The sequence below is a fragment of the Puma concolor genome, chromosome C2 (genome assembly GCF_028749965.1).
Source record: "Puma concolor isolate L17-30 chromosome C2, mPumCon1.1.hap2, whole genome shotgun sequence".
NCBI classification, from domain to species: domain Eukaryota; kingdom Metazoa; phylum Chordata; class Mammalia; order Carnivora; family Felidae; genus Puma; species Puma concolor.
The window spans coordinates 48,824,146-48,849,820 of record NC_141675.1 but is presented as its reverse complement, the minus strand read 5'-3'; the positions used below and the strand labels follow the sequence as shown (position 1 = coordinate 48,849,820).

At 42.0% G+C, this 25,675-nt stretch overlaps 1 protein-coding gene across 3 annotated transcripts in view; it reads right to left on the bottom strand.

Moving 5' to 3' along the window:
* The window catches only part of ARHGEF26 (Rho guanine nucleotide exchange factor 26), a 128,727-nt gene extending 103,301 nt beyond the window's left edge, over positions 1-25,426 (bottom strand). For all 3 annotated transcript variants that reach the window (XM_025913370.2, XM_086674559.1, XM_086674558.1), the window contains exons 1-3: positions 24,258-25,426; positions 22,862-22,901; positions 18,865-19,010 (exon numbers count right to left, since the gene is read on the bottom strand). In XM_025913370.2, the coding sequence (XP_025769155.2) occupies positions 18,865-19,010; positions 22,862-22,901; positions 24,258-25,337 (1,266 nt within the window). In that variant the 5' untranslated portion in view covers positions 25,338-25,426. The remainder of the gene's footprint in view (positions 1-18,864; positions 19,011-22,861; positions 22,902-24,257) is intronic.
* Positions 25,427-25,675: the final 249 nt, after the last annotated feature.

The window sequence follows — 25,675 nt, the reverse complement described above, 5'->3', positions numbered from 1 at the left end:
AAAGCAAGTTCCAGGCTCTGAGCCTTCAGCACAGAGCCCAACGTGGGGCTTGAACTCACTAACCATGAGATAATGACCTGAGCCAAAGTCAGAGGCTTAACCGACTGAGCCACCCAGGCGCCCCTAAAACCAGTATTCTAAATTGACCCCCTGTATCTTGCGCCCCAGTGGTCTGACACATTGGAACAAGGCACCACCCTAAGATAGGAGATGGAAAAGAGAGACGCCTTTCTTTAGTAAAAATGCAAAAGGGTAACTGTAAGAGAGGAAACCAGGAAAAAACCCTGGGGTAACACTGTGCACATGCAGTCTCAGTGTTAGAAAGGAGGATAGCTGGAACTTAAAGATCTGGAAAATGGTGTCCCTGTCCACTCTGCAGAGTCTCCATGAACCCCTGCTGGCACAAGCCCTGTGTGAAGGCCGCTGGTGCACAGTGCCCTACATGGTGCTGCCGTGGAAATGAAGACAATCACATGTCACAGTCTCCAACCTGACTTTTGGAAAAGGACAAAAAACAGTACAGTCGTGTAGAAAGAGTCTTAAATCAATAATGGTAAAGGTAGCAATCACTGACTGAACATTTATTGTGTGCCTGGAAGTGTGGAAATAAGCACTTTATACCTCTGTTCCCATTGAATCCTCATAAAAACTCAAGAAAGTCAATACTATTCTTATCTCCAATTCAGGTTTAAGATCTGAGATCACATAGCCAACAGGTAGCAAGGCCAGGATCTGCCTTCATGCCTGTCTAACTCCAGAGCTCATGCTCTCCATCATGATATTATATGGCTGAGGGACTCCTGCTCTCTGCGAGAGGCACCTCTTTTCTAGTGTTGGGCAATCATTACTAAGACTCCTTCTAATGCCAGGTCTGTAGCAAGTCTCCATATGTTCTTTTTCATCCACCCATACTGTGGAATGTTCTTAGCCTTACCCACCATCCTGACCCTGGGTCAGCCTGTCAGCAAGAATTCATGGCTAAAAAGGCTTCTTCATCCATTTTATAAGGGAGGAGACTGGCCAGAAGAATGAAACCGTTCAGCACTGCTCCCATTTGGTTAACCCTGAGCAGGAATTTCACAGGATTTCCTTCCTGACACACAGTCCTGGCAGATCGATATCCAGGCACCATGCCCACAATCTCTGCAGGTGAGATCACCAGAATCGCCATGCACTGGCATCCCTGTCCAAAATTATTAGTGAGTTCAGACCAAGAAATCTTAAGAGAAAGAGAGTGAACCACATGGGCGTTGAGACCCATACTGATGACAGCTAGTTTACTGAGGGATTAACAGTACTTCATCCTATCAAAAAGAAAAGAAAAAAAGATCCCTAGCTAAAATAGTTTTTCTTTAGAGGGGGAAGAAAGGTAGTGTTGAAAAGGCAAAGTGCTAACTCCCAGAATTATCATATTTCATTAATACTAATACAAACAATGATAAAATACTCCTTTAACAAAAAGTCATCAGTAAGAAACCAGCAACCCATACAAAACCACAGAGAAGAAAGAAAGAAAGAAAGAAAGAAAGAAAGAAAGAAAGAAAGAAAAGAAAAGAAAAGAAAAGAAAAGAAAAGAAAAGAAAAGAAAAGAAAAGAAAAGAAAAGAAAAGAAAAGAAAGAAGATTCTAGGGGAGTGTTCTTGGGTCATAATTAAGAAATCTGAAGTGCAGCATATTGGAGAAGCCTGAAAGTTTACTCCAGAGAGTTATGACAGACCAAGCCCTCCTGGCTGGCTGCCAGACCACTGCTCTGGGGCCTGCCCTCCTATCCCAGCCCTTCTCTGTTCAGGGCAGGCTAGACAGCTTCTCCCTCCAGAGCCAAGAGGAATCATTTTGTCCACCTGAGACCTCTTTCTACATTCAACTCTAAATTAAGTAGTACCTGAGAGCAGATACCTGAATGTAGAAGGTCATGAACAGGCCAGGTGCTTTCAGAGACTAAGGAGTGTGGAGAGATGTAACCAGACAAAGAGAGGGAGAGAATGATATCAAAGGAGGCCCCATGGAGACTAGCAAAAGGCAGAGTACAGAATATTAGGGTAGAATGAACACACTAGAGCAAAAGATCAAGCAGAAAGAAACAAGGAAGGAAAGGAGGGGTGGAGAGTAGAAAAGGAAGGGAAATAAGGAGAATATGAATATTAAATACCTCTAGAAATTTTCTAATTCAAAAACAGCAACCTTATCAGTAAACCTAAGTAAACTCACTGAAATGCTCAGCCTATTTTTCCCCCCCAAGGGAAGAAAAAATGCATAGAAAACATATATTTATACCTACAGGTTTTTTTTTTAATTTTTTTTTAACGTTTATTTATTTTTGGGACAGAGAGAGACAAAGCATGAATGGGGGAGGGGCAGAGAGAGAGGGAGACACAGAATCAGAAACAGGCTCCAGGCTCTGAGCCATCAGCCCAGAGCCCGACGTGGGGCTCGAATTCACAGACCGCGAGATCGTGACCTGAGCCGAAGTCGGACGCCCAACCAACTGAGCCACCCAGGCACCCCTATACCTACAGTTTTTTAAATTGACCTGTTTTTTGCAGTTTGCACATTTGTGCTAAGAGAATCTGAAATATTATCAAGTTCATCATGTTTCTTCAAGTGTTCCTCATTTCCATGTGTAGAAAAGAAAAAAAAAATAGTATAACAGCCTCCAACACCTGATTCCTGTGTGCTATCCTAAATGAAAAAAGAATTAAAATTGTACAGGCCTCTTCTATATTTTAACCTATATCTCGTACTGGTAGTTCTGGCTGAGTACAACTGGGAACACACAGACAGCAAAAGCAACACTCCTCTAAATATGTGACTTCATTCGAGGTTTCTTACTCCTCACTGATTTAAAATTTTTAATTTAACTATGTCATCAGTAAATAAAACTGAAAAAGTAGTTTAATGAAACACTAACAACTGGATTCAACCTGGGGTTCTTGATTTTGTATACCCTAACAGTTCACCTAATCTAATCTGCCATGGCAGATTCCAGACTCTATGAAGAAAGTATGAAGCATGACATTATCTTCAATATTTTAAACAGATAAAAATTACTTCAAATAAAACAACACAACTGAGCCCAAATCTATAGTTTGTGTTTTTTTTAATGTTTATTTATTTTTGAGAGGGAGAGACAGAGCATGAGCAGGGAGGGGCAGAGAGAGAGGGAGACACAGAATCTAAAGCAGGCTCCAGAGGCTCCCAGCTGTCAGTACAGAGCCCTAAATTGGGCTCAAACTCATGAACTGCAAGATCACGACCTGAGCTGAAGCTGGACACTGAACCGACTGAGCCACCCAGGTACTCCCCAAATCTATAATTTTAACATAAGTTACAAAATATAAATGTATGTATGGGGCTTATCAAGACAGTGAATGCAGAGAACTCATTAATGTTATAATGGTTTTACATTCATCCTTATGATTCTATTTATATATACGTATTTATTGCTGTAATCAGTATTGAAACTCTTCACTCATGATCTTTGTAAGGGATATAATTTGCATATTCAAATGAGATGGAAATTGAAAATTGGCTAAAACTAATAAAGAACGATACAAGATACTTCATCTATGGAAATGATATTGTCTAGTTAGACCTAAAATGTAGTTTTTGAAACTGATAAAAAGGTAAACTCTGTAAAGTATAATGCCAGAAGTTAATTATTAGATACTCCATCTAAAATTCATGCCTGGCTCCTTCTTGATACCTTGCAGGCAGGCTTTTAGCACTTAATTCCATTCCTGTACTCACCATAGTTACGGGAGTTTTCACCTTGCAGAGAATTGTGTCCAGACATCCATAAACTTTGCACAATTATTCCTTGGCCTTTGACTTCATTGACTGGAATAGGTTATGAGCCAAGTTCTCTAAGTCCCAAACAGAGCCCTGGTATTGCCATTTATACAGAACCTATCTACAGAATAGAGCTGGTCCTATATCTGTGGGGGGAGCTGACATTAGTAACACCAATTTCTCAGCCGACTAGATGATCATTTTCCACGGTGTATGTTCTCAGGCCCTCCATGAGTTGACACTATTTCTAGATAAGATGCAGGCACATTCTTTCTATGTTTCCCCACCAGCCAGGGAAACCAGAATGAGAGGGCCCCAAAAGACTGACTGACCAAAAAGGTTCAGAAATATAGCTGGTGAAAAATTAGAACAGGTATTTATACTCCAAGATCACTCTGGCTCTGTAAAGCACTAATGTACATTGAATACTCAACTTGAGCTAAGACCTTTAAACTTGCTGGAGTTTACCCACTTGCTGAAAATCATCTGGTTATTCACGCCTGTTGGTGATTCCCTATTCACAGGCTTTTGTTCTCAAGAGTTCAAGAGTGGGAAGGGAATGAATTGCCAAGTAAAATTATACCATGAGACACAATCACTCCCAGGTCCTTTCTACAGACTTAACACAACCCATACAGCCCCTGAATTACAAATGAGCTAGAGTTCTTTCACTGTAAATAACATGGGAACGGCCGCCCCCTGAGAGTATGTCTGAAGTCCCTAAAATGAAAAATCTGTGCAGATCCAGAAATAGTGTCCTTGCAACCAGGCCTGTAGGCTCTCTCTAGTCCCACCTCATTCATATCATCAGAAGGACCCTGAGAGATCACACTACCCAAGCTACGAGCTGCCACAGAACATCAGTCTAAAGGGTCAGAGATCTAAAAATACATTAAAAAAAAAAAACTAAAAAATAAAGAGTCAGACATCGGTGTAACCAAAGATCAGATAAATGAGATCAAGAGGAAGACAGTGTCACATTTTTAGGGAAGAGTGGGTAAATAGATAAAACACTATTTAAAAAAATGAAGAGGTAGAAGACAATGGTCCGACTAATAAAATCATAGGCTTGATTTTAAAAATATGTCAACTAACATGCCAGGGACCTCCTAATTCATTTGTTCAAAAAACCGATCTCCTCTTTGATCTACTGTAGTAATAATCCTGTAATCCTCACCAAAGTTCTTGGATCTTAAGAAGCAGCAAGCAGCCTCCTGGAGGTAACCTCAGGTCTGCTAAATCAATGGCAAACTCAGATAAGGCAGGCCAGGGCTCGAGGTTTTCTCTCCTCTATGGCCCGTGTCACCTTCTACAGACAGAGCCAGGATTCCCGAATGAACCCAAATTATTCCAATACAGATAGGAGGCAGAGAGCACAAACCACAAGCAGATAGGTAGTTAAACGTACAAGAATGAACTGTTGTCCTTTGTACAATTTAGGAGATAAGCATGCATTACTTCATCGTAGCCAGCCAGCCGTCACTAGCTAGCTACCTGTATCCGGCCAACTCCTGATGCAATTCTTGTTGGCCCTCAATTTACTTCTCAAACGACTGCTGCATCAAATGCTCACCATGCACCAGAACTTGTAACACCTAAACCTTATCACAACCATGCAAGGAGGCTGGCTCTATCCCTATTTTACAAATGAAACACAGAATCACGGAAAAGTTAAATCATTAGCCCTAATATTATTGCAGTAAAACTGGGATGCAAACCCAGTCCTGCCTCCTCCCCCCCACCCCCACCCCCAAGGCTGTGAGCTCTTAACCATCGCAGCACCCTGCCTTCTAACACTTCTGAATTCCTGGCGGTTGTAATCTGCAGCTGTTCATCCCCTAAAACAGTCCTCCTCCTGAATGCCCCAGACACCTCACCTCCCACTGGGTTCCCAGCTTCTGCTGCTCTTGAAAGCTACCCTGTCAGCGGGGGACCCTGCAACTTAACTCTTTCATTAGTCTTGACATGACTCCTGCTAAAAACATTCCTCTCTTTCACTTGCAGCTCTCACTAGCCTCATTCCCCTATGGGCTGCTGAGCCCAGATTCCAGCATAGTCAACCTCTAGCCCCCAGATGAGAAGCAGCTCTCCGTATCGATCAACAATTAAGAGAAGAAAGTGAAGTTAGGAAAGGCATGAAAAGCTAATGACATGAAGTAGAAAGGATGGAAAGGAAGCTGACTTTAGAAGAGAAGGGCAATTCTCTAAAAGCATTTAATAAAAGGCAAGATGCTTAAAAAGTAAAACGTTTAACAGAATCCCCAGAAGCAGTGCTCACAGTGGTTAACCGGCAAAGGCCTGGAATTGGTGGTAAAGTCAAAACAGATTTCAGCCTTAACTGGCATGCTGCATGTTGTAATAAGGAGAATCTACCTGTATTACTTCTGTGATTCAAAAACACTGTTTGAAAGAACTTAATCAGCTTTAGATTTTGAGTTTTATAGTGAAGACCGCAGAACAAACGACTGACAACAGGGAGTTGGGTAAAAGAACTAAATATCCACTTATTTGATGAAACAGGCTATGGGCTTGAAAAAAAGTTCTTGTAGAAGAAAGTTTAATGACATGAAAAGTCATTCACAACATGGTTAAGAGAAAAAAAATGAGTTACAAAACAGCAGATTTAAAGACATGAAGCGATATTTATATTGGTGGGGGAAATATGGGTAACAAGGCAATATTAAATTATTGAGCTTTTGCTCAAAAGAAAAAACTCTATACATATATACATTTTTTTTAAAAGTCTGCGAAGTTCTATATCAAAACGTCAATAATGATGGGGAGGGGAGAGATTTCAACTAATTTTTATTTTCTTCCTTTGGTACTTGTAATTCTTCCTGGTACTTTGTAATTACAGCCTCATTTTTAATAAAAGCTAAAATATGTTTCAAAGTCCTCTCTCGAAAGGAGGAAAGCAAGCACAGCAGGCAAATGGAATTGTTCCAGGGTGTCAATATTACCTGCGTTCCTTTGTTGTCGCCCACAAGGAAAGCTAGAGGTGTGGCAGGTGACCACTAGCAGATAAAAGAAGCGAAATAGCTAAGGGAAAGGGAGGCAACAAGAAAGCAAGATTTCAATCAAGCCCAAACCACGCAGTGGCTTCTGAGGCAGTGATGAAAGTGATTGAGGACAGGCAGGGGTGCAGGTGTGACAGTGGTGACTGGACTCGAAGTAGGTAACTGAGCATGAGCACCTCTGACTCATAGTGAAGGCGCGAGTCAACACGGGCTGATGAAGGCAGAACAGGGCTGAGGTGCGCTCCTCTTGCAGGGCAGGAAAACTCCCGTTTGTGAAGGTGGTGGGAACATTTCAGTGGCTCTTTCACTTTTGTCTGTTGTTTTTGTCAAGTGGCAGATGGAGCGGAACGATCAACTCCAAAACAGTAAGTTACTTAAAACAACACTGACAATAAAGTTAATTTCCTAGACTTGCAATAAAAATCTAACCTGAGCAAAACCTGTTCTGGAATATTGGGTAAGAAAGTGAACTAACTGATATTTTACCTTAGGTGTACAAAAAGCATGCAATGTTTTCATCAGACAGGGATTGTCTCATGGTATGGAGGAGATCTGAGACACAGGCACAGAACTACCACTGTTGTTCTTCCTTTACCTATATGTCAAATGCCATTCAAGCCATATTTCAGACTTCCACTGCTTTTATTTCCTACTCTTCTGCCCACCTAGTTGTAGTCATATTCTCTAGAGAAAACTTCCCTGACCTTTATGGCTCTCTATAGTATCTATCTGGGTCATTCATTTTGGCATCGTGTCCTACATTCTTTCAGAAACATCATTTAGATATTTCATTTCTATTGTCTTCTGAACCAGCTTCTAAGTTCCTACAGTGCAGGTACTGGGATCTAGGCTTGCTTTGTTTGTTCCATTCACTACAATGCAGTGTTAATATCAATGGATTTTGGAATCAGACACCAGTGCTTTCCAAACTACAAGTGATTGACACAATCAAGTTCATGGATTTCTGGTCAACATCTATTTAAATGTAATAAAACAGAAAGGACAGAAAACACCATTGTGTAATGCAAGTACTGAGGATAACTTCTAACTTTTGACACGTACACACACACACACACACACACACACACACACACACACACAATTACAAGGTAAAATGTATTTCTCGTTATGCTCCACCTCTGATAGGCAGCGTGTTTGCAGCATCAATTTCCACCATTTGTAAATTTACACTACATACGTGAGTCATGTCGCTCAACAACATGTCGGTCTCACAGACCCCTACAGGAAATGCTGTTCTACTCACAACCTCCACAAAATAAATGACCCAAGGTGGCCACATTGACCACCATAATGCATCATGGAGGCCAAAGCTGACTGGAAAATACCTAATTAGGCACCTTGAGCCAAACAACAATAAATGTTTAGGTGGCCTCTTAAGTGGGGGGGAAGTGCTGAGCTAATATGATCCGATATGATCCTCTCAAGAAACTGAACTGGGTAGATATATATGGGAGCTGAAAGGATAACATGAGGTGGGGGAGGCCCATCCCAGGTGACCTCAAGTCTAAGTTACCAGAACTCTGACACTGAGTATGCAGGAACTCTTGGGTGAAAACACAGACACAGTAAAATGGGACAATAAGTTCATGACAAGAAGTGAGCCAACAGGCAGATAGTTGCTGAGTCACATGATCGGCCAAGTACCAGAGGTAAATATAGTTCCTGCTCTTCCAGAGCCCTACGTACCTGTATCCATGATAACGGGGCACCTGAGAGGCCCTGTTCTAGGTAATCACAAGACCCTAACAAAAACAGTAGGAGCCTAACCATATTTAACATCTCACAGTCTCAGTCACCTTGAAACAAAGTAGAGAAACAGCACTGCCCTCATGGTATTGTCCTAAGGACTACATAAACTGTAATGAAATGACCTAGGACAATCTCCAATGCACAGTAAGTCCTCTGCAAATATTTGGTCAATAATTTAACTGTATGTAAACAAATTAATATCCTAATTGTCCAATGGCAGGTCCCAGAGCTACAGCTCTCCTGCAGGTCAGTCACTGCACTGCCTGCTCACACTGAGACCTTGAACCCATGTGGCTAGAAGGGCTCCCTGTTGCTCAGTTGAGCAAACAACAATCACACTCCTCTGCCTATTACTACCAGAAACAGAGTTTCCTGCCACTTCAAAATGGGAACCACTCCATTTTTGTGTTATTGCAGTTGGACGGGTGGCAGTGTTTCTCTCCCACGCCAAAAGGGAAAATAATCTTCAATTTCCTTTCACTGACAACACTACTTCTGTAGAAGCTGTCCATTGGCTTTATCATCTTTTATAGCTTCAATTGAAGATATTCAGATAATGAGTGCCATAATAATGCTAAGACCTAATAAGAGTACAGACTAAAGTAGAAAATCCAGACTATCAGTACTCTGGATAAATCAAATTTTGAGAAAACACATTTTTAAGCACAAGTTCCATATCTAAAGATTCAATAGTAATTTTTATAGTGATGACTTCTTCCATCATCATGGAGACAAATCATTCTGTGGATGTGGCCTTGAGGAAACAGTCCCATCATCAGACTAAAGGAGGAGACACCAGAAGGGCATATCTTAAGATCAAGACAGTAAATGCAAGAATCTGACAGATGATTTCCACAATCCAAGGCTCAGTATTCAGAACTCCTCAAAGTACCTGAGGCTTCCCTCCTTTTACCTAATTGTACTATGTTTCTACAGAATGCTATTGTTCTTGCATGCACCCTATGTACCTCTTCAAAAGAAATACCAAGTGAAAAATTAGGTTGCAAATGAATTTGATTTCATAGCATGCAAACACCTACCATGGGCTAACACAGTTCTAAACTATGAAGATGCCAATTTCCCCCAATGTATCAAAGACATGTATTAGATCCAGGATGCAGCCAAACAACCATCAGTAATTTTTTTTAATAAAAATTAAATATAAAAAAAAAATTAAATATAGCCTCCAAGTGGTCCCTAAATAGGAAACTTCCTTGTTGTTTTCACTGATGCATAACTTTCTACTGTTTTCATTTCTGGGATTAGTTTTCTGCATTTATTCATTCATTTACACATTCATTCATAAATTCATCCAGTAGTTACTGCAAGTCTTCTGTAAGTCAGGCACCGTTTCATGTGCTAGGAATAGACCAAGAAACAAAATGGACAAAAGCCTCTGCCTTCATGTACCTTTTATTCCAGCAGAGTAGATGGGCAATTAACCAAAAAAGTAAATAACACAGTATGTTAGAGAGGTAAGTGTCACAGGATAAGAAATGTTAAGAAAGTGTAAGGGAGAAAGCCATCTGGCTCTCTGGAAGAAGAGTTACTAGGGGCACCTGGGTGGCTCAGTCAGTTAAGCGTCCGACTTCGGCTCAGGTCATGATCTCACAGTCCATGAGTTCAAGCCCTGCGTCGGGCTCTGTGCTGACAGCTCAGAGCCTGGAGCTCGTTTCGGATTCTGTGTCTCCCTCTCTCTCTGCCCCTCCCCTGTTCATGCTCTGTCTCTCTGTCTCAAAAATAAATAAACGTTAAAAAAAAAAATTTTTTTTTTTTAAAAAAAGAAGAGTTACTAGCAGCTGGGCAGACCACAAATGCAAAGGCCCTGGCGCAGAGTACACCTTGTATTCAAGGACCATCAGTGAGACTGAGCAATGAGCAAGATGGCGGAGATAAGTCCAGAAAGGTAACCAGGACAGATTATACAGCTTCAATGGCTACTGTAAGACTTGGCCTTTACTCTAAGTGGAGGTGAGAACACTTTAGGGTTCAGAACAAAAAGCATCTTGGCATATTTTAACAGGATCACAAACAAAAATATAATTATATGCTCCTACATGGAGGAGAGATGAAAAGAGGCCCCAGTAGATGCAGGAGTTGAGCTGAAAAGCAGTGGGGATAATCCACTTCTAGGCCGGACAGGGCAGAACAGCAGAGTAGCTCTATTCTGAAGGTAAAGGTAACAGGCTTTGCAACAAATTTGAAGAAGGTTATGGGAGAAACAGAAGACTGAGGAATGACACCAAGGTTTTGGATGTTGGCAAGTAGAAAGATGGAATTGCTATTTGTTGAGAAAATAAAAATAAAAATAAAAGAGAGTAATCAGAAGTGAACTTTTGCACAGGTTAACTCTGAGAAGCCAATTAGATACCAGAAATGAAGCTGGATATCCTTCTCTGAAAATTCAGCAAAAGGTCCAGTCTAGAAATAGACACTAGAAGTCATCAGAGCATGTGATGTATTTAAATCCACAAGATCAGATGAGATCACCAAATGAGTGCACGTAAGAGGCCCAAAGATGGAGCCTCGGGAGCCTCCAACATTCAGAGATGGGAAGAGTGAGGAAGAGCCCACGAAGCAGAGCAAGAAGCTCCAGTTGCACCAATTTTAACTCCTCTTACCCACCATCACCCCAGAGGGTCCACGTACAGGATGGTTTCTCTGCCTGAGATTCCTCAATCCTGTGCCTGTCCCCCACCACCAACTTTACCCAGACACCTATGTGGACACACCATTGATGGCAGGCTCCTGTCCCTTCCTCTCCCACCATCTATCGGTTGACAGCACCTCGCCCAGACAAGTGCCCTCCCTCATAGGATCTCAGAGCACCACAAACCTGTCCTTCATGGCATTAATACAGTTGTAATTCTGTCATTTATTTGTGGGATTATTTGATATTTGTCTCACCATGAAAAGTGTCTGTAAGGACATGAAAGCAAGGCGGAATCTGTTTTGCTCTATCTCCGAGGTCTAGCACGGGGCCTAGAATACAGCAGGCTCTCCATAAAGACCAGATGAATGAAGGAATCACTCCTCAATCTCTCTCCTTGGTTTTCTGCTCAATGAAATAATAAGACCTTCTTTGTATTGGGTCCCAAGTCTAGGTTTCTGTTTGAAATGCCTTTTTGTAGTTATGCTGACCAAAATTTAATATCCCTGTGCTCATCAACTCCCACTTTCTTGGAGCACCTGTCTCTTGTGTTCTGCCTCCCTAGGGGCATGGTGCATACACGCCCACAATTCACATCCCATTGTTCTCTCAGGAGAATCAAGAACATAAATACTGGTATATCTACTACTCAATTGCCCTTTCATTAATCAGCTTCAGCTGGAGCAGTTTATATATCTATATATATTCTTCAGAAAGAGTTATACAGCTCAAGTTCCAACTCTGCTATAATTCAGAAAAAGGAAAACTTCTAAAGGTGATATGAACAACATGGAAACTACTCGATATATAGAGAGCTCAAGTAAGGTGTTTCCAGTATTTAGAGATTAAACAAGAAAAAAAATCCTCAAACTGAAATTTTAAAAAAAGAAAAGAAACAAAATTACAAATAAATATTTACAGGGGCACCTGGGTGGCTCAGTCGGTTGGGCGTCCGACTTCAGCTCAGGTCATGATCTCACAGTCTGTGAGTTCAAGCCCTGCGTCAGGCTCTGAACTGACAGCTCAGAGCCTGGAGCCTGCTTCAGATTCTGTCTCCCTCTCTCTCTGCCACTCCCCAGCTCGCACTCTGTCTCTCTCTCAAAAATAAAATAAAATAAATATAAAAAAATATTTACATGTATATTTGTGTGTGCATTTTTCTTTTTTTTTTTTTTTTTTTAAATTTTTTTTTCAACGTTTATTTATTTTTGGGACAGAGAGAGACAGAGCATGAACGGGGGAGGGGCAGAGAGAGAGGGAGACACAGAATCGGAAACAGGCTCCAGGCTCCGAGCCATCAGCCCAGAGCCCGACGCGGGGCTCGAACCCACGGACTGCGAGATCGTGACCTGGCTGAAGTCGGACGCTTAACCGACTGCGCCACCCAGGCGCCCCATGTGTGTGCATTTTTCTAAAGACCCATGCCTCAAAGTTTTTATTATATTCTCAATGCACGTATAACTACCCAAAAGGAAAGACGGCAAAACAGATATCCATCCTATACAATAACACAGCAGCTAGAAAGAACAGTGAAGATCATGTATAGACATGAAATGATTGATATGATACATCACTCAGAAAAAAAGCAAAATTGTGAACACTGTACAGTTTATATTTAAGTAAACACATGTGATCTTTATATTTCCCTTAAATGTGTATGTGTGGATTTTGAGAAGAATGTTACGAAATTAAGAACAAAACTGCCTAGGGGCGCCTGGGTGGCTGTCATTTAAGCATCAGACCTCAGCTCAAGTCATGATCTCACAGCTCGTGGGTTCCGGCCCCGCATCGGGCTCTGTGCTGACAGCTCAACGCCTGGAGCCTGCTTCAGATTCTGGGTCTCCCTCTCTGTCCCTCCCCAGCTTGCGCTCTTTCTCTCTCTCAAAAATAAATAAACACTTAAAAAAAATTTTTTTTAAAGAATAGCGCTACCAATAGAGAAGGGGAAAGAGATTGGGATTGCAGATATGACAAAAGAGATTTTAGTCTTACCTGACTGAAGACTAAAGAATTGTTTGAATTCTTTTTTTACATGGACAATGTATTATGTGTTGCTTACATAAGTCAAAATTAATTTTTAAAAATGTTAAGAGGACCCCATAATCTAACTGTACTAATATGGCAGGAGCATTTAGAGCCTAGTCCCTGGCTCAGCTAAGCAGGCCCCCAGCTCCAGGCTCCTCAGCTAGAACAGGATCTCTGCTTGGGTCTCAGGTCCAGGCACATGGACCTCTATCTCTGTATAAAGATACAAATATTCTGTATTTCTGTATAAAGATACAAACATTTCAGGAGACCTACTGCCAACTTAAAAGCGTGGATAAGTAGATATCTAAAGCCCAGACTGTTTCCACTATGAGCACTAAAAGCAAGCCAGACATGAAAAATGAGCATGTTTTTTTCTATTTTTTAAAAAACAAAAGATAGGTATGGTAAAAGGCACAAATCCCCATCTTAGGTAAAAAATAATTTTATGAGACTGCTATGTTGCAAAAGGTAAATAGAAAATTATATGACTGAAGATTATTTTATGCAAGTCACTGAACTGAAAATTAATTCAGACACGTGTGAAAATGTAAGGAAAAAGAATGCAATTTTCTATGACCTCTCCATGCATTAAGCATTTCTGCAAACAGGATGATATTCAGGTTTATCACATCTGTGGAGCTCTGGTTTTTAGTAGAAAATAGTACGTCTTCTCACCATGAACACAATATAAATTCTAAAAGAATAAGTCCCATCAGATAAAACTGCTAAGTCTCCAAAGTGTCTGTTATATATTCAACTGAATGAAATTACACGTATGTCAAAGTCACCATTTTTCAAATCGTCCTTTCTCGTTTGGCAGTTCGCAAAAGCTGTCCAGCGGCAAACTGTGCATCTTAAGAGCAGAGCCAGGGCTCAGAGACTGAAGTCCTGACATCAGATCTCCCATTACGCCGTTGGCCACACTACGCACAGCTGAACACTGATGAAAACAGAAAAATCAGTTCCTCGCTAGAGTTTAGCATTTCTGAACAACCTAAAGAGATACTCAAAATGATTCAAGATTACTGATAAAGCCCCATGTCAGCAAGTGCAAATGAAGAGTGCAGAAGAGGATGACTATATTAGGTGTTGAATTCCAGCAGAAAGTCTGCCTGCGTGCTTGTTTTTGCCTGAGGAGTCTGAACGCCCTTTTCAAAGGTACCTGGCATGTCAAGGTGATGGAAATTACACAAACACACCCCATGGCAAATAAATGGGGTCAGGGCATGGCTGGCGAGGGTGGCTTTGGTGCTGTCGCTGATCTTGACAAAGCAAACACTGGTTTCACAACCATCATTTTTTAGTACATGCACAGTGTGTGATCTCAGGGAAGGGAGGGGTGTTTGTGATAAAAAACAAAAAGACTCCAGTCAACATCTATCTTTTGCTTTTGGTAATATTGTAAATGCTTCCAGGATCCCAGTGAAGGATGAACTTTAGGGAAATCCTGAAGCTCTCGTTGCGTCCAATACTCAGCTGGCTACACACCCGGCACTAACTGTAACAAGCACTCAGTGTTCCATCCCAGACTAATAATATCATCAGTATTTCTCTTCAGACCTCAAGCTTTTCCTAGGGATCCAAGAACTGTTGGCTTAGTCCTCATGCTGCCATTTTAGGTGAGTCACAAGCAACATACCTGTATGGGGCAGGTTCCTAGTCTCGGCACAGATGCCTAGAGGTTAAAAATGACTTCCCTGGCTCAAAACCTCAAACCCTTTGCACTTCAAAACTGGGAACCATAATAATTGAAAATTGTATCTCATATATTAGTGTTCTCGAAGGCCTGAAGAGAAGCACAGAGTTATATTCCCTGGAATGCAGACATTCTATCTCTACCTACTTTTACCTACTCGGAGAGGTCTGCCCACTTTGACAATCAAGTGAATGAAGAGCAAGCCTGTCACCATCTTATGAAATTAAGGAGCCCAGGTTGTATTCCTGACCACAGGACAACAGCCACCTCTACATGGAGAACCTGCTGGCACAGCCACCAATGCTGAGTTCATCACCATCAATTCACCTTAACCCGACTGGAGAAGTCCGTGGCAGCTAGACTCTCTATGCCATTGAGGCCCAACTAAATGTCTCTTACACAGTTCTAATTCTCCCTCATTGCTAGATAATCACAACCCTACAGTTAAACCTGTCCCCAGCAATGTAAACGGGGACACTTGTCACCTGTGTGATTGTCCAATAGAACCAAAGGAGACACAAAAGCAAGCACACTAAGACACTACACTATGGACTGAAGGCTTAAAGAGCTGTGTAACAACCATAAATTACTGCAAACTGCTGCACTTCTGAAGAGCCTTTTGCATACTGAATGCTTCTCACGGCCAACTGGTAAGAAAGGTTTCATCATCCCAGGAGGCAGGCAGGTGTTTGCAACAAAGAGATTTTTAGAAAATAGAACAACCAACAACAGCCAATGCACATGTGTGCTCACACACACCCCTCCCAAGTAGAAAGTCAATAGATGCCAAACTGAGACTTAACCTTTTGCCAGAAAACCCCTTGTCCTACTCTCTAGAATCAAGGCCTTACTCAAAGAAGAGTTTTGTGTTAAAGTGATATATGCAAGGGGCACCTGGGTGGCTCAGTCAGTTATGCATCTGACTTTGGCTCAGGTCATGATCTCATGGTCCATGAGTTGGAGCCCTGCATCGGGCTCTGTGCCAACAGTTCAGAGCTCGGAGCCTGCTTTGGATTCTGTGTCTCCTTTCTCTCTACACCTCCCTTGCTCTCTCTCTCGCTCAAAAATAATAAACATTAAAAAAAAATTTTGTAAGTAAAGTGATACCTGCAAGATTAGATGCAGGTTACCCTACTAATTTGGCACATTAAAGGGAAGCATGGAAAGAGCAGATGTTTTCTGAAACCCACCGTAAACACTGTGGCCCCGCTACAAGGAAGGATTAGGGCAGGAGGTCAAATGGAGAAATGGAGGTGCTGATCCCTTATGGAAACATCCTGACATTGGTCATAACTCACAAAGCTTCCTCTCTTTAGGCTCCTAACTGCAACTTGGACATACCAACTGCTAGGCTTTTTAAAATAGTAATGACCACTTTCTGCCACTGAAATATCTACTTTCCTAAAAGCCAGAGCTGCTTGCTTGCATCTCTTTAGTGGACAGAAAACCCACGTGGGAAGGACAGAAGAGAACTTCAGGGCAGTACTTATTCTGGGAAGGCAGAAAGGAGCAAAGTGCTGGATATGAGGGTGGTTAACTGGATCTGCCTTAAGAAATGGAGATCTGGATGTTAAAATGGTAACATTTGTTCAATGTGGGTGGCAGGTACCCAGAAATCTATTACACATACTTATTTTTAAGTTTTTCCGCATGTTTCAAGTACTTTATAGTAGAAAACTAAAGTAAAATGTTTTAAATGTGAAAAGGAGACACAAAAAGCATAAAGGAAATGCAATCTGGTGCCTAAGAATGGGAAGAGGCGAAGTCCAATGCTGCTTTGATTAAATGTGATTGCCAAGCAACACAATAAATACACACAAGCCTCCTGGAAACACCGAAATCCAAGATAACACACACCAAAGTTAGAAGCCACTTTATAGCTTTACATTTTATCACCAGAGAGTCTTTTGATTGCAGTCTTGTTAACAAAAGGCACATCGATTTATCTTTGGCCAAATGAAATGCAGGCCCATATTTGAAGCTGTACGGAGTAGGTCCTGGAGTATTATTTTAATATGCATTTGTTAATCTAGATGAAAGCCAAATTTCAGGGGGCGGAAGTACAGCAGCTTGCTCTTCAGCACTAAATCTAGGTTGGATCAGAGTGTGAGTGACACGGAAACACACATTTCTGTTTAGCGTGCAGAGAAGAACAGCAAGATTTAGGCCCGTGCTAACAAATGCAGCTGCCGCCACCACAGAGGAAGAACTCAAAAAATCCACAGCTTTCTTTTTGAGGATCCTCAACCAAATGGCCCACACCAACAGTGGAATGACAGCCATTTAGAGTTAGCATGGCCTCTAAGGGCCTGTCACCAGTTTCTCCACATATGTGCTCAGGGATTTACTATCACGAGATCATTAGATGAGGGTGTAAGGCTGCCAACATGCTGGTTCTGTGGATGGGTGTGACCACCTGACCACAAGCGAAAATCACAGAAACATCACAAAAGTTCCAAAGTTGTTAGCACAGGAGACAAGACTGGCCCATAAATCCTTTGTTGGCCTCACACATCATTTTTCTAAAATTTCTAAAATTGAATTAGGATAATACTCATAAAAAAAAAAAAATCCAGATTTCGGCTTTCTCTTTTCTAAATGTCAGAAGGTCTGGCAACACAGGGCTGGCGTGACCTAAGTGGCCGCTGCTCAGGTTCCATCAGGCCTGTTCACCACAGTCCCCACCAGGCCTCATCCTCCACACTCACCAGCATCAGTTGTAACACCACCTGCCCTTTTAATCTGAGGGAATTTTAATTTAATTTTAATTCAGGACATTTTAATCTGTGGAATAATACTAAGGGAGCCACAGCTTGGAGGCACTGGAAATGAATAAATTCTCCTTAGAACAGAATTAGGGGCTGGGAGGGAGACAGGGGGAAAGGGCTAGTTTTCTAGAATTCTGAATTCCAACAGAGAGTAGAAGAGAGGAGGAAGAACCTGACCAGAAGTCATTCTCGTTATCACCATACATCCATTCCCATATCCCTGTTTATGAGCTCCAACATATACAACTCCTTTTCTTATACTGGTGCAATCCCTAAATATATGATATTCTTGACGCTGAACAATGCTCATTTCAGCTTAAGAGGGAATCGCTTCTGCTCCCACATTGCCTAAGGGACTCACAGAGGTGTACTGGCTTGTTTTTTGATGCAATGCTCCCACCACCCAAGCCAGCCATGGGAATTCCTTTCTACTTGGTAATGCATCAGATGCCCACAGATGCTGTGCCCAAACTCCTATCAAGTAAACTAAGCTGCACACTGTGACATTTGTTAAACCAGGAAGAAGAGAAATTATGGCTATAAACAAAGATGTTTGATGCAGAGAGGAAAAATTACTCATCGACACAAAATAAGTATCAGACAGGCTCACACAAAAGATGCACAGAGGGATATGGAACAGAATGCCATTCATTAATCAACTGCAAGAACATATAATTGTGTCTATATCAAATGAAATGTCCAAGGAAAAACTGTCATAAACTCCCTATTGTGCATAGATACACATACACGTAACTGTATATACAGCCATAATTACGATAAAGTTCAGGATAGATTAAGTTACCTCTACATATATACTACATAAAAAATAAAAAATAAATAAAAATTTAAAAAAATTAAAAACAAGAAAAGATACTGAGCAGGAAAAGCTTCCAGAGCATAGTATATTAGTGTCAAGTCACCTTATTTTATCAAAACCTGATTTTCCCAATCAGAAGCGTTAAAGTCCATGTTCTCACCAGTGCCTGAAGACTTTCAAGACCCATTTCACAATCTAAAAAGAAGAGGAGTCTTTCTCTTCTGGGTTACAAGATCATTGGCAGAAAAAGTTAAAACCACATCCAGACCTAATTTCCACAGCTTGGTTTTTTCATGCCCACAGATCGGAAAGAAAAAGGTAAACACTCACCGCAGAAAGCTGGCTCCATGTGGATCTCAGTGGCTTGTGGTGAATCACAATTTTTTCATCTGACTTCTGTTCTTTGGGCTCCGACTCTTCATCAGAGTCAATGTCAAGAGCCTTTTCTTTGTAGTTCTGATACAGGACAGCATTTTCTGTTAAGAAATACAAACCCTACAGGTCAATAATTGCCCCCATCTTTATGCTAGTTTTTCTAAACATCCATATTTATACAAGGTTTGGGCTCCAGTTTAATGAACAACAAGGAAACAAATGGATTTCATCACTGAAGAAAAGTGATCACCAAAAAGTGATTTTCTCACTCACACAGCTCTGTCCCCAATTCACCTACAGGGGAATGGGAGGGATCCATACATGAAATACCAATGGAAGCAAAGTTTCCATGTTTCTGTCTACCACCCACAGAGGATAGCCATGCCTATTAAATCACTGTTTTTCTTTAGGTTAGACTGAATTCATACCCTACCTTTCCTTCAAAGCCCATCACCATTCATTTACCTATTTAACCAACATTTATTGTATATCTACAATGTGCCAAGGGCTGAGAGCAAATGGAAAATAAATGAAACTTCTTGTGCCCTTACAAGCTAAAAATAGGAAGAGAAAAATATTCCAAGTCACTCACTCATTTATTCATTCAACTGATATTTATAAAATGCCTCCTGGATGCCAACAACTGCTAGGGATACAATGAACAAAAAAGATAAAAATCTCAATCTTCATAGAGCGGACATTGGAGTGAGCAAAGAGTGATAATAAATAAACAAGTAATTTTTATGGTATGTCAGATGCTGATAAGTGTCATGGAGAAAAGCAAAACCTGGAAAGGGGGCAACGTTACAATGAGGGTATGTAGATTTTAAATAGGGTGGTTTAGGAAGGCCTCACCAAAGTGATATTTAATCTAAAAAAGGTGAGAAAGCAAGACATCTTACAGCTGGCAAAAGAACATCCCAACAGAGGGAAGAGCAAGTACAAAGGTCCTGGGACAGGAGTCTGTTTGGTATGTCTCTATGTGTGAGGACCAGCAAGGAGGCCTATATGGGTGAAACAGGGTGAGGGAAGGGAGGAAGCTTAAGAGATGGGGGCTGGAGATGAAGAGAGGGCAGATCACGTAGGCTGTTCAATGCCATGGAAAGGACTCTGATTTTCAGTCGGAGAAGGCAAGTCACTGTAGGGTTGAAGACAAAATAATCTTGCACATATACGTACCTATAAACTGAATGATTTTTATATGGGTGCTTGAAGAACAGATTCTCAGCAGGGTGTGACCTCTTGTGGGCGGGGTGGGGGGTGGGGGTAGGCGGTGGTCAAACAGGTGTTACTGAGAAAAATCTAAGATCTGAAAGCTGAGAAGCTTCAGAGCTAAAGGAAAAAGTATATGCAAAAGCCCTGAGGCAAAAAGAAACATAATACCTTAGAAGAACAAAGGAAAAGTCAATGTGTAGAGTATGGGTGTCTAGTGGACAAAGGGTGCTAGGTGGGTTTAGGGAGGTGAGCCAGATAGTCTAAATCAAGCAGAGATTTGCAGGCGATGTTAAAGAACTGGATTTTATCCCAAGTACAAAACAACTGAATTTCTTCCACACTGCGAAGATTGTATTTTATCCTGATTACAAAGGGAATCCATGGAAAGGAAAAGATTTGATTATATTGTTGGAGCAAAATACTAGCTGCATAGAGAACTAATTAGGATGCTATGCAAGAATGGAGATGGGCTATTGAGGATGGCCTGGAGATGGGGGTCAGAGAAAGGGAGGTGGTAAGGATGTTTCCTACGTCTGCAGGTCCCAACAGCTGCACAGCAGGAGATGGAACGCCTGAGGAGATGTAGCTTTAGAGGGAAAGATCATGAATTTGATTTGGGACCTACTGACTTTGAAATGCCTTTCCCACCTACCGAAGAAAACAGACATCTGCCTCTTCATCAACTACTGCATGTTCTATATGCACCATGACTAAAGTAATACTGGAGTCGATGCAAGATTTTACTGTTCTCTGATGGTTTTACATATGTAAAACAGATTATGAGGGTAAAGACTGCGTTACCACACCTCTGTAGTGTTCTCTAAAGTACCAGTGGTTGGCACAAAACATGCATACATTGTTGATAAGATTACTCACTCATTCTCACAACAACAAAGGCAATAGTATTATTGGCCTCATTTCATCCATGAGGACACTGAGTCTTGGTGAAGTCAAGATGCTTGCTCAATGTCACACAACTGATGAACAGAAACTGTACGATGACAACCCAGGTCCCTGGTTGGCAGGTTCTCACCACTCTACTGCACCTCATCCTAAGCTACATTCTTCTTAGTCATTAACTCTAAGAATCCTGTATTCCTCATGTACGTATCTGTGAAAATTTCCAGGCCATCATATTGAGAAGAGACCAAAGAGTGCACAGAAACAGCTCCTTATAAAAGGAAACAACATACAACTACGTATAAAAAATAAAAGTAAAGGGGCGCCTGGGTGGCTCAGTCGGTTAAGCGTCCGACTTCAGCTCAGGTCACAATCTTGCGGTCCGCAAGTTCGAGCCCCGCGTCCGGCTCTGGGCTAATGGCTCAGAGCCTGGAGTCTGCTTCCGATTCTGTGTCTCCCTCTCTCTCTGCCCCTCCCCCGTTCGTGCTGTGTCTCTCTCTGTCTCAAAAATAAATAAACGTTAAAAAAAATTTTTTTTAATTAAATAAATAAATAAATAAATAAATAAATAAATAAATGTAAAAATAAAAATAAAAAGTCTGTCCTCGGACTTAAAAAAAAAAAAAAAAGTTCAACATTTTTAACCCTTTGAGACAAAGATCCCAGAATCAATGTCAACTTCTAGAAGATGCAAACCATCTCTCTAAATGCCTATTAGGTAGATACTCTGTTTACTTCATGGTCATAAAGTGATTCAAGAGTAAGCAAAATGGACTCAGGACCAGTTATCTGCCCTCATACTGGCTATGCGATGGTGGGCAAGACACTAAATCTCTCCAAGCTCCCAGTTTCTTCAATTATAAAATCAGAGAGATGAATTTGCCCAAACCAGCTAAAATATCATATATTTTATATATTCGTTGCACCTCAGATTGGTGCAATGAATACATTTTTATGAACTGGTCATGTTTAAATGCTCCAAGGGAACGGATTTTTATAAGAATTACATAGGGAAATATTTTGTAATCACCTAAGATTACGTATTTTATATCTCTGGGTGATTTTACGGTAGATTTACTTATAGAGAGGCATACCCTTCTTCATTACTCTTGAAAGATTAGAAAATCTTAACATTTCAAAGCATGACAGAAAGTAACTACCTTCACCTCCACCATGTTCCTCCCACCCCAGGAAGGCTGCAGGTGGGGCTGTTTGCTTTGTGCTCTTCCAGTTACTTGACACTTGACCCGTCTGTATATACAAAGTCCTCTAATCTGATTAGGGTTTGAACACCTGGCTGAGCAGCTTTTGTTTTTGTGATCCTTCACAAAAATACTATACGGGTTACAAATTCTTAGGAATAGGTTTGTATCAGCCAGGACAGTTAGAGTTCCCCCAAGTTGAAACTTGATAAGCAAATAGGAAGTCAGTAATGATACTAAAATTTGGAAATACGGAGAAAAGAATATTAAGTCAAAGGAACTATGACTTAAGATTTAAGTGCCAAACTCAGGATTTTTAACTCAAAATCTAGAGCTGGCTCTTACTCTTTGTCCATTTTTTGAGGGAGGCGGGGATGGAGCCAGGGTAGATAAGAATTAAAAATCCAGGATGTTGGCTGACAAAGTTATCAGTTTACAAAGAATGCCGTTAATTCCATTTGCTGGTATTACTGGATGAAAATTTAGCTTAGTGCAGAGATTCATACTGTATAATTTGGGAAGAAGTTGGACATTTTTCTCATGTTAAGTGTTTTTGTTACTGCGGTTGGATTTCAACTTATAATTGATATTCCACATTGAAACAGCAATAAAAGTCTGGAAAATCAAATGCTTACCTTCCCCATCAAATGTTCCTTGTCCTTTCAGCATTTTTTTCTAAGAAACAAGCAAAAAAGGAAAAAGCAAAGCAAACTATGTATGAATGAGCCAAACAGAAAATACAGCTATTTTAAGAAAATTACTTCTTTTGTTGTTACATTCATTAGATTTCCAAAAGCATACAGCAGACGATCCCTTGAGTAGTTCACTCATCTGACTACTACAATTCACTAAACTGGTAAAATAAAATGTACAACATCCCACAGACCCCAGCAAAACAGCTTGAGAATCCTCAAAAGACCAGCAAGCAGCTCATTTCACTACTGGTGATTCACCATCACTGTTAAACTGAGCTGCGCTATACTTGCAGAGTTGGGGGGTGGGGGATAAAAACCACCTAAAATGTTATGTAATTTAAGGCCATGAGGTCGAAAATAAAATAGCCTTACTTGTCTATGACATATTGACATTTGTACAAACCGGTTCCACTTCTCTGATTAACCAAGGAAAGTTGAGGCTGCCAAAATGAATTTCTGCTGAGATCTGTCTTGTTTCTGGAGAAAGCAGCACATACACACTCCAAAATGTCCTTCTTTAGTTTTCCCTATCTCTTTATGTCATATTTGGCAGTATTTTAACCTATGAAATTTCTAGGCCTCGATCAGGGAACAGAGTTCACTTGAATCTGAAGTTCTGAGCTACCAACTTGTTAAATGCTCTCAAGAATAAATGGACACAACATGGGAATAAAATGCAACCACTGACAGTGGCGACAGAGACAAGCAACAACAAAGATGACAAACATTTGTAACTTTTGTGATTCTGGCAATTAATTTTAAAACTCACATTTTACCTGGATGGCATTTACTATATTATCACTACTCCAAGAAAAATTCAGTAAGTAATTAGCATGAATTACTTTCAATAATTAAAATAATCAATATGCTCAAAAGAAATGGGTAGTTTCCTGTCTCAGCTGTGATGAATCAGCAACCCCTGACACCTCTAAACAGGCCCCACACATTTTGACCATTCAGTCAAGAGTACCACACCCGCTCTCCACCTCCTGTTCAGCTACCTGTATTAAAAGTGTTCAGGACTCACTCAGCCAGTACCTAATTTGCTGTATTTCTTTTTCACATTTGCCCCCCACATTCTGCCATTCTGCCTGAGTTTAGAAAGTTAAAACAGTGGTAAGAGTTTTACTTCCTCCCACCAAGCTGCATTAACCTGGCTGTGACTGCCTGCAACAGAATGGCCAAGAGATAGATGTGCACAGGTCTGATCAACACGAGAATTGAAAGAGAACGATAACTTCTGGTTTCCTCTGTGCCCCTCCCCCCACCCCCAACACCTTCGCTTTTGGCTTGGTGAATGCCTGGCTTAATGAGTGACACTCCTGCTCACCCTTACCTTCATCCTTCCCAGACTGGAAAACTTCTCCTTGTCTTCCATCACTGCTTTCAGAACAGGCTGGGACATTCTGTTCTTCTTCTTTGAAGTGGTAGGACTGTCAAAATCAAAGCCACTGACCACCGCCCGACGATAGGACGTGGACCGCAAGCCTCTCCGCAGAGACCCTGGGCTGTCCACGTCGTTCTCCGCCTCACCCTCATCGTCTGCAGGGCCCAGAGGTGCTCCGAGACCCTCCACCATGCTACGCACCTTGAGGAGTCTCCTGTGGGGCTCCACATTCTGACTGTTGGATTTACTTATTTTAATTTCCGAGGCCAGGTTCTTTGGAATGATTTGCTGCTTCCCCACTTTGAGGGCAGCAGGGCTGTTTGTGCTCAAAACCACTGAAGGATTCTCTGGGAGCTCGTTCTCCTGTGAGGGCAGCCTTTGGAGGGGGAGTTTTTGTTCCAAAGACCTTTTCTGGGGCGCAGGAGAGAGTTTCGAGGGTCCCGGCTCAGGGTCCTTAGTCGTCTGGCCGGATTGCGACCCAGAGCCTGGGGAGTCGATGTTAGGGATTAGCCCATTTGCAGCAGGCAAAAGCAGTGGGCTGGTGGTCAATCCGGTCAGGTCTCCCTCCCGGCTACAGCAAGCGGGCGAGTTAGGAGTCCGCTGGGGGCGCAGCGGGTGCGGCATGGGCGAGGTCACTGTGCCATTTGCTGGGGATTTCGGGGAGCCCCCTGAAAACGCTTTGGGAGCCTGGGGAGACTTGGGACGTCGGAGCCGAGGAGAAACAGCTCTGTATTCCGGGGAGACTGTCCTCCCATTGGTCACCACCCTACGATGAGTACAAAGCAGCAGGGGGTTCCCCTGGACGGTCCTGCCCTCAGAAGCGGTGGGTAGCTGTGTAGGAGTCTGCACCGCGGGGAGCGTCCCTCGGTCCTCCACTGGGAAATCCGTGATCAGCAATCCGCTGGGGCTCTGGTACGACTGGGGCCTCGGCTTGCTCCGGCCCAGCAACTGAGGCTGAGGAGTTGACCGCCTCCGCCATAAAGGGGTTAAGCTGTTGCTAGAAAAATCCACATCACTCTCGCTGTCCATAGCGGAGACTCGGAGGTCAGCCCGAGAGGGAAGAGCACCCAGTTAGTCTTGCCTAAAGAGGAAAGAAGTCATGGAACTTTGCCTCCGGACAACCAGACACGCCTTGCAAACACGCGCTCTCGGAGTCTGGCAGTCACCCGACTGCTGTGCGCGATACAACTGCGTGTCAATTAATTACCCACCCTTTCTCGGGCAAAATCTGCGCCCACCTCGCTGCGTGTTCCGGAACAGAAATCTGGGCTGTACCCAGGCGGAATAATCCAATTACCTCCGCGTCTCTCCAGCGTCCAAAGACCACCCGCACGGAAAAAGCCCGCCACCAATACGCAGGGTGCAAG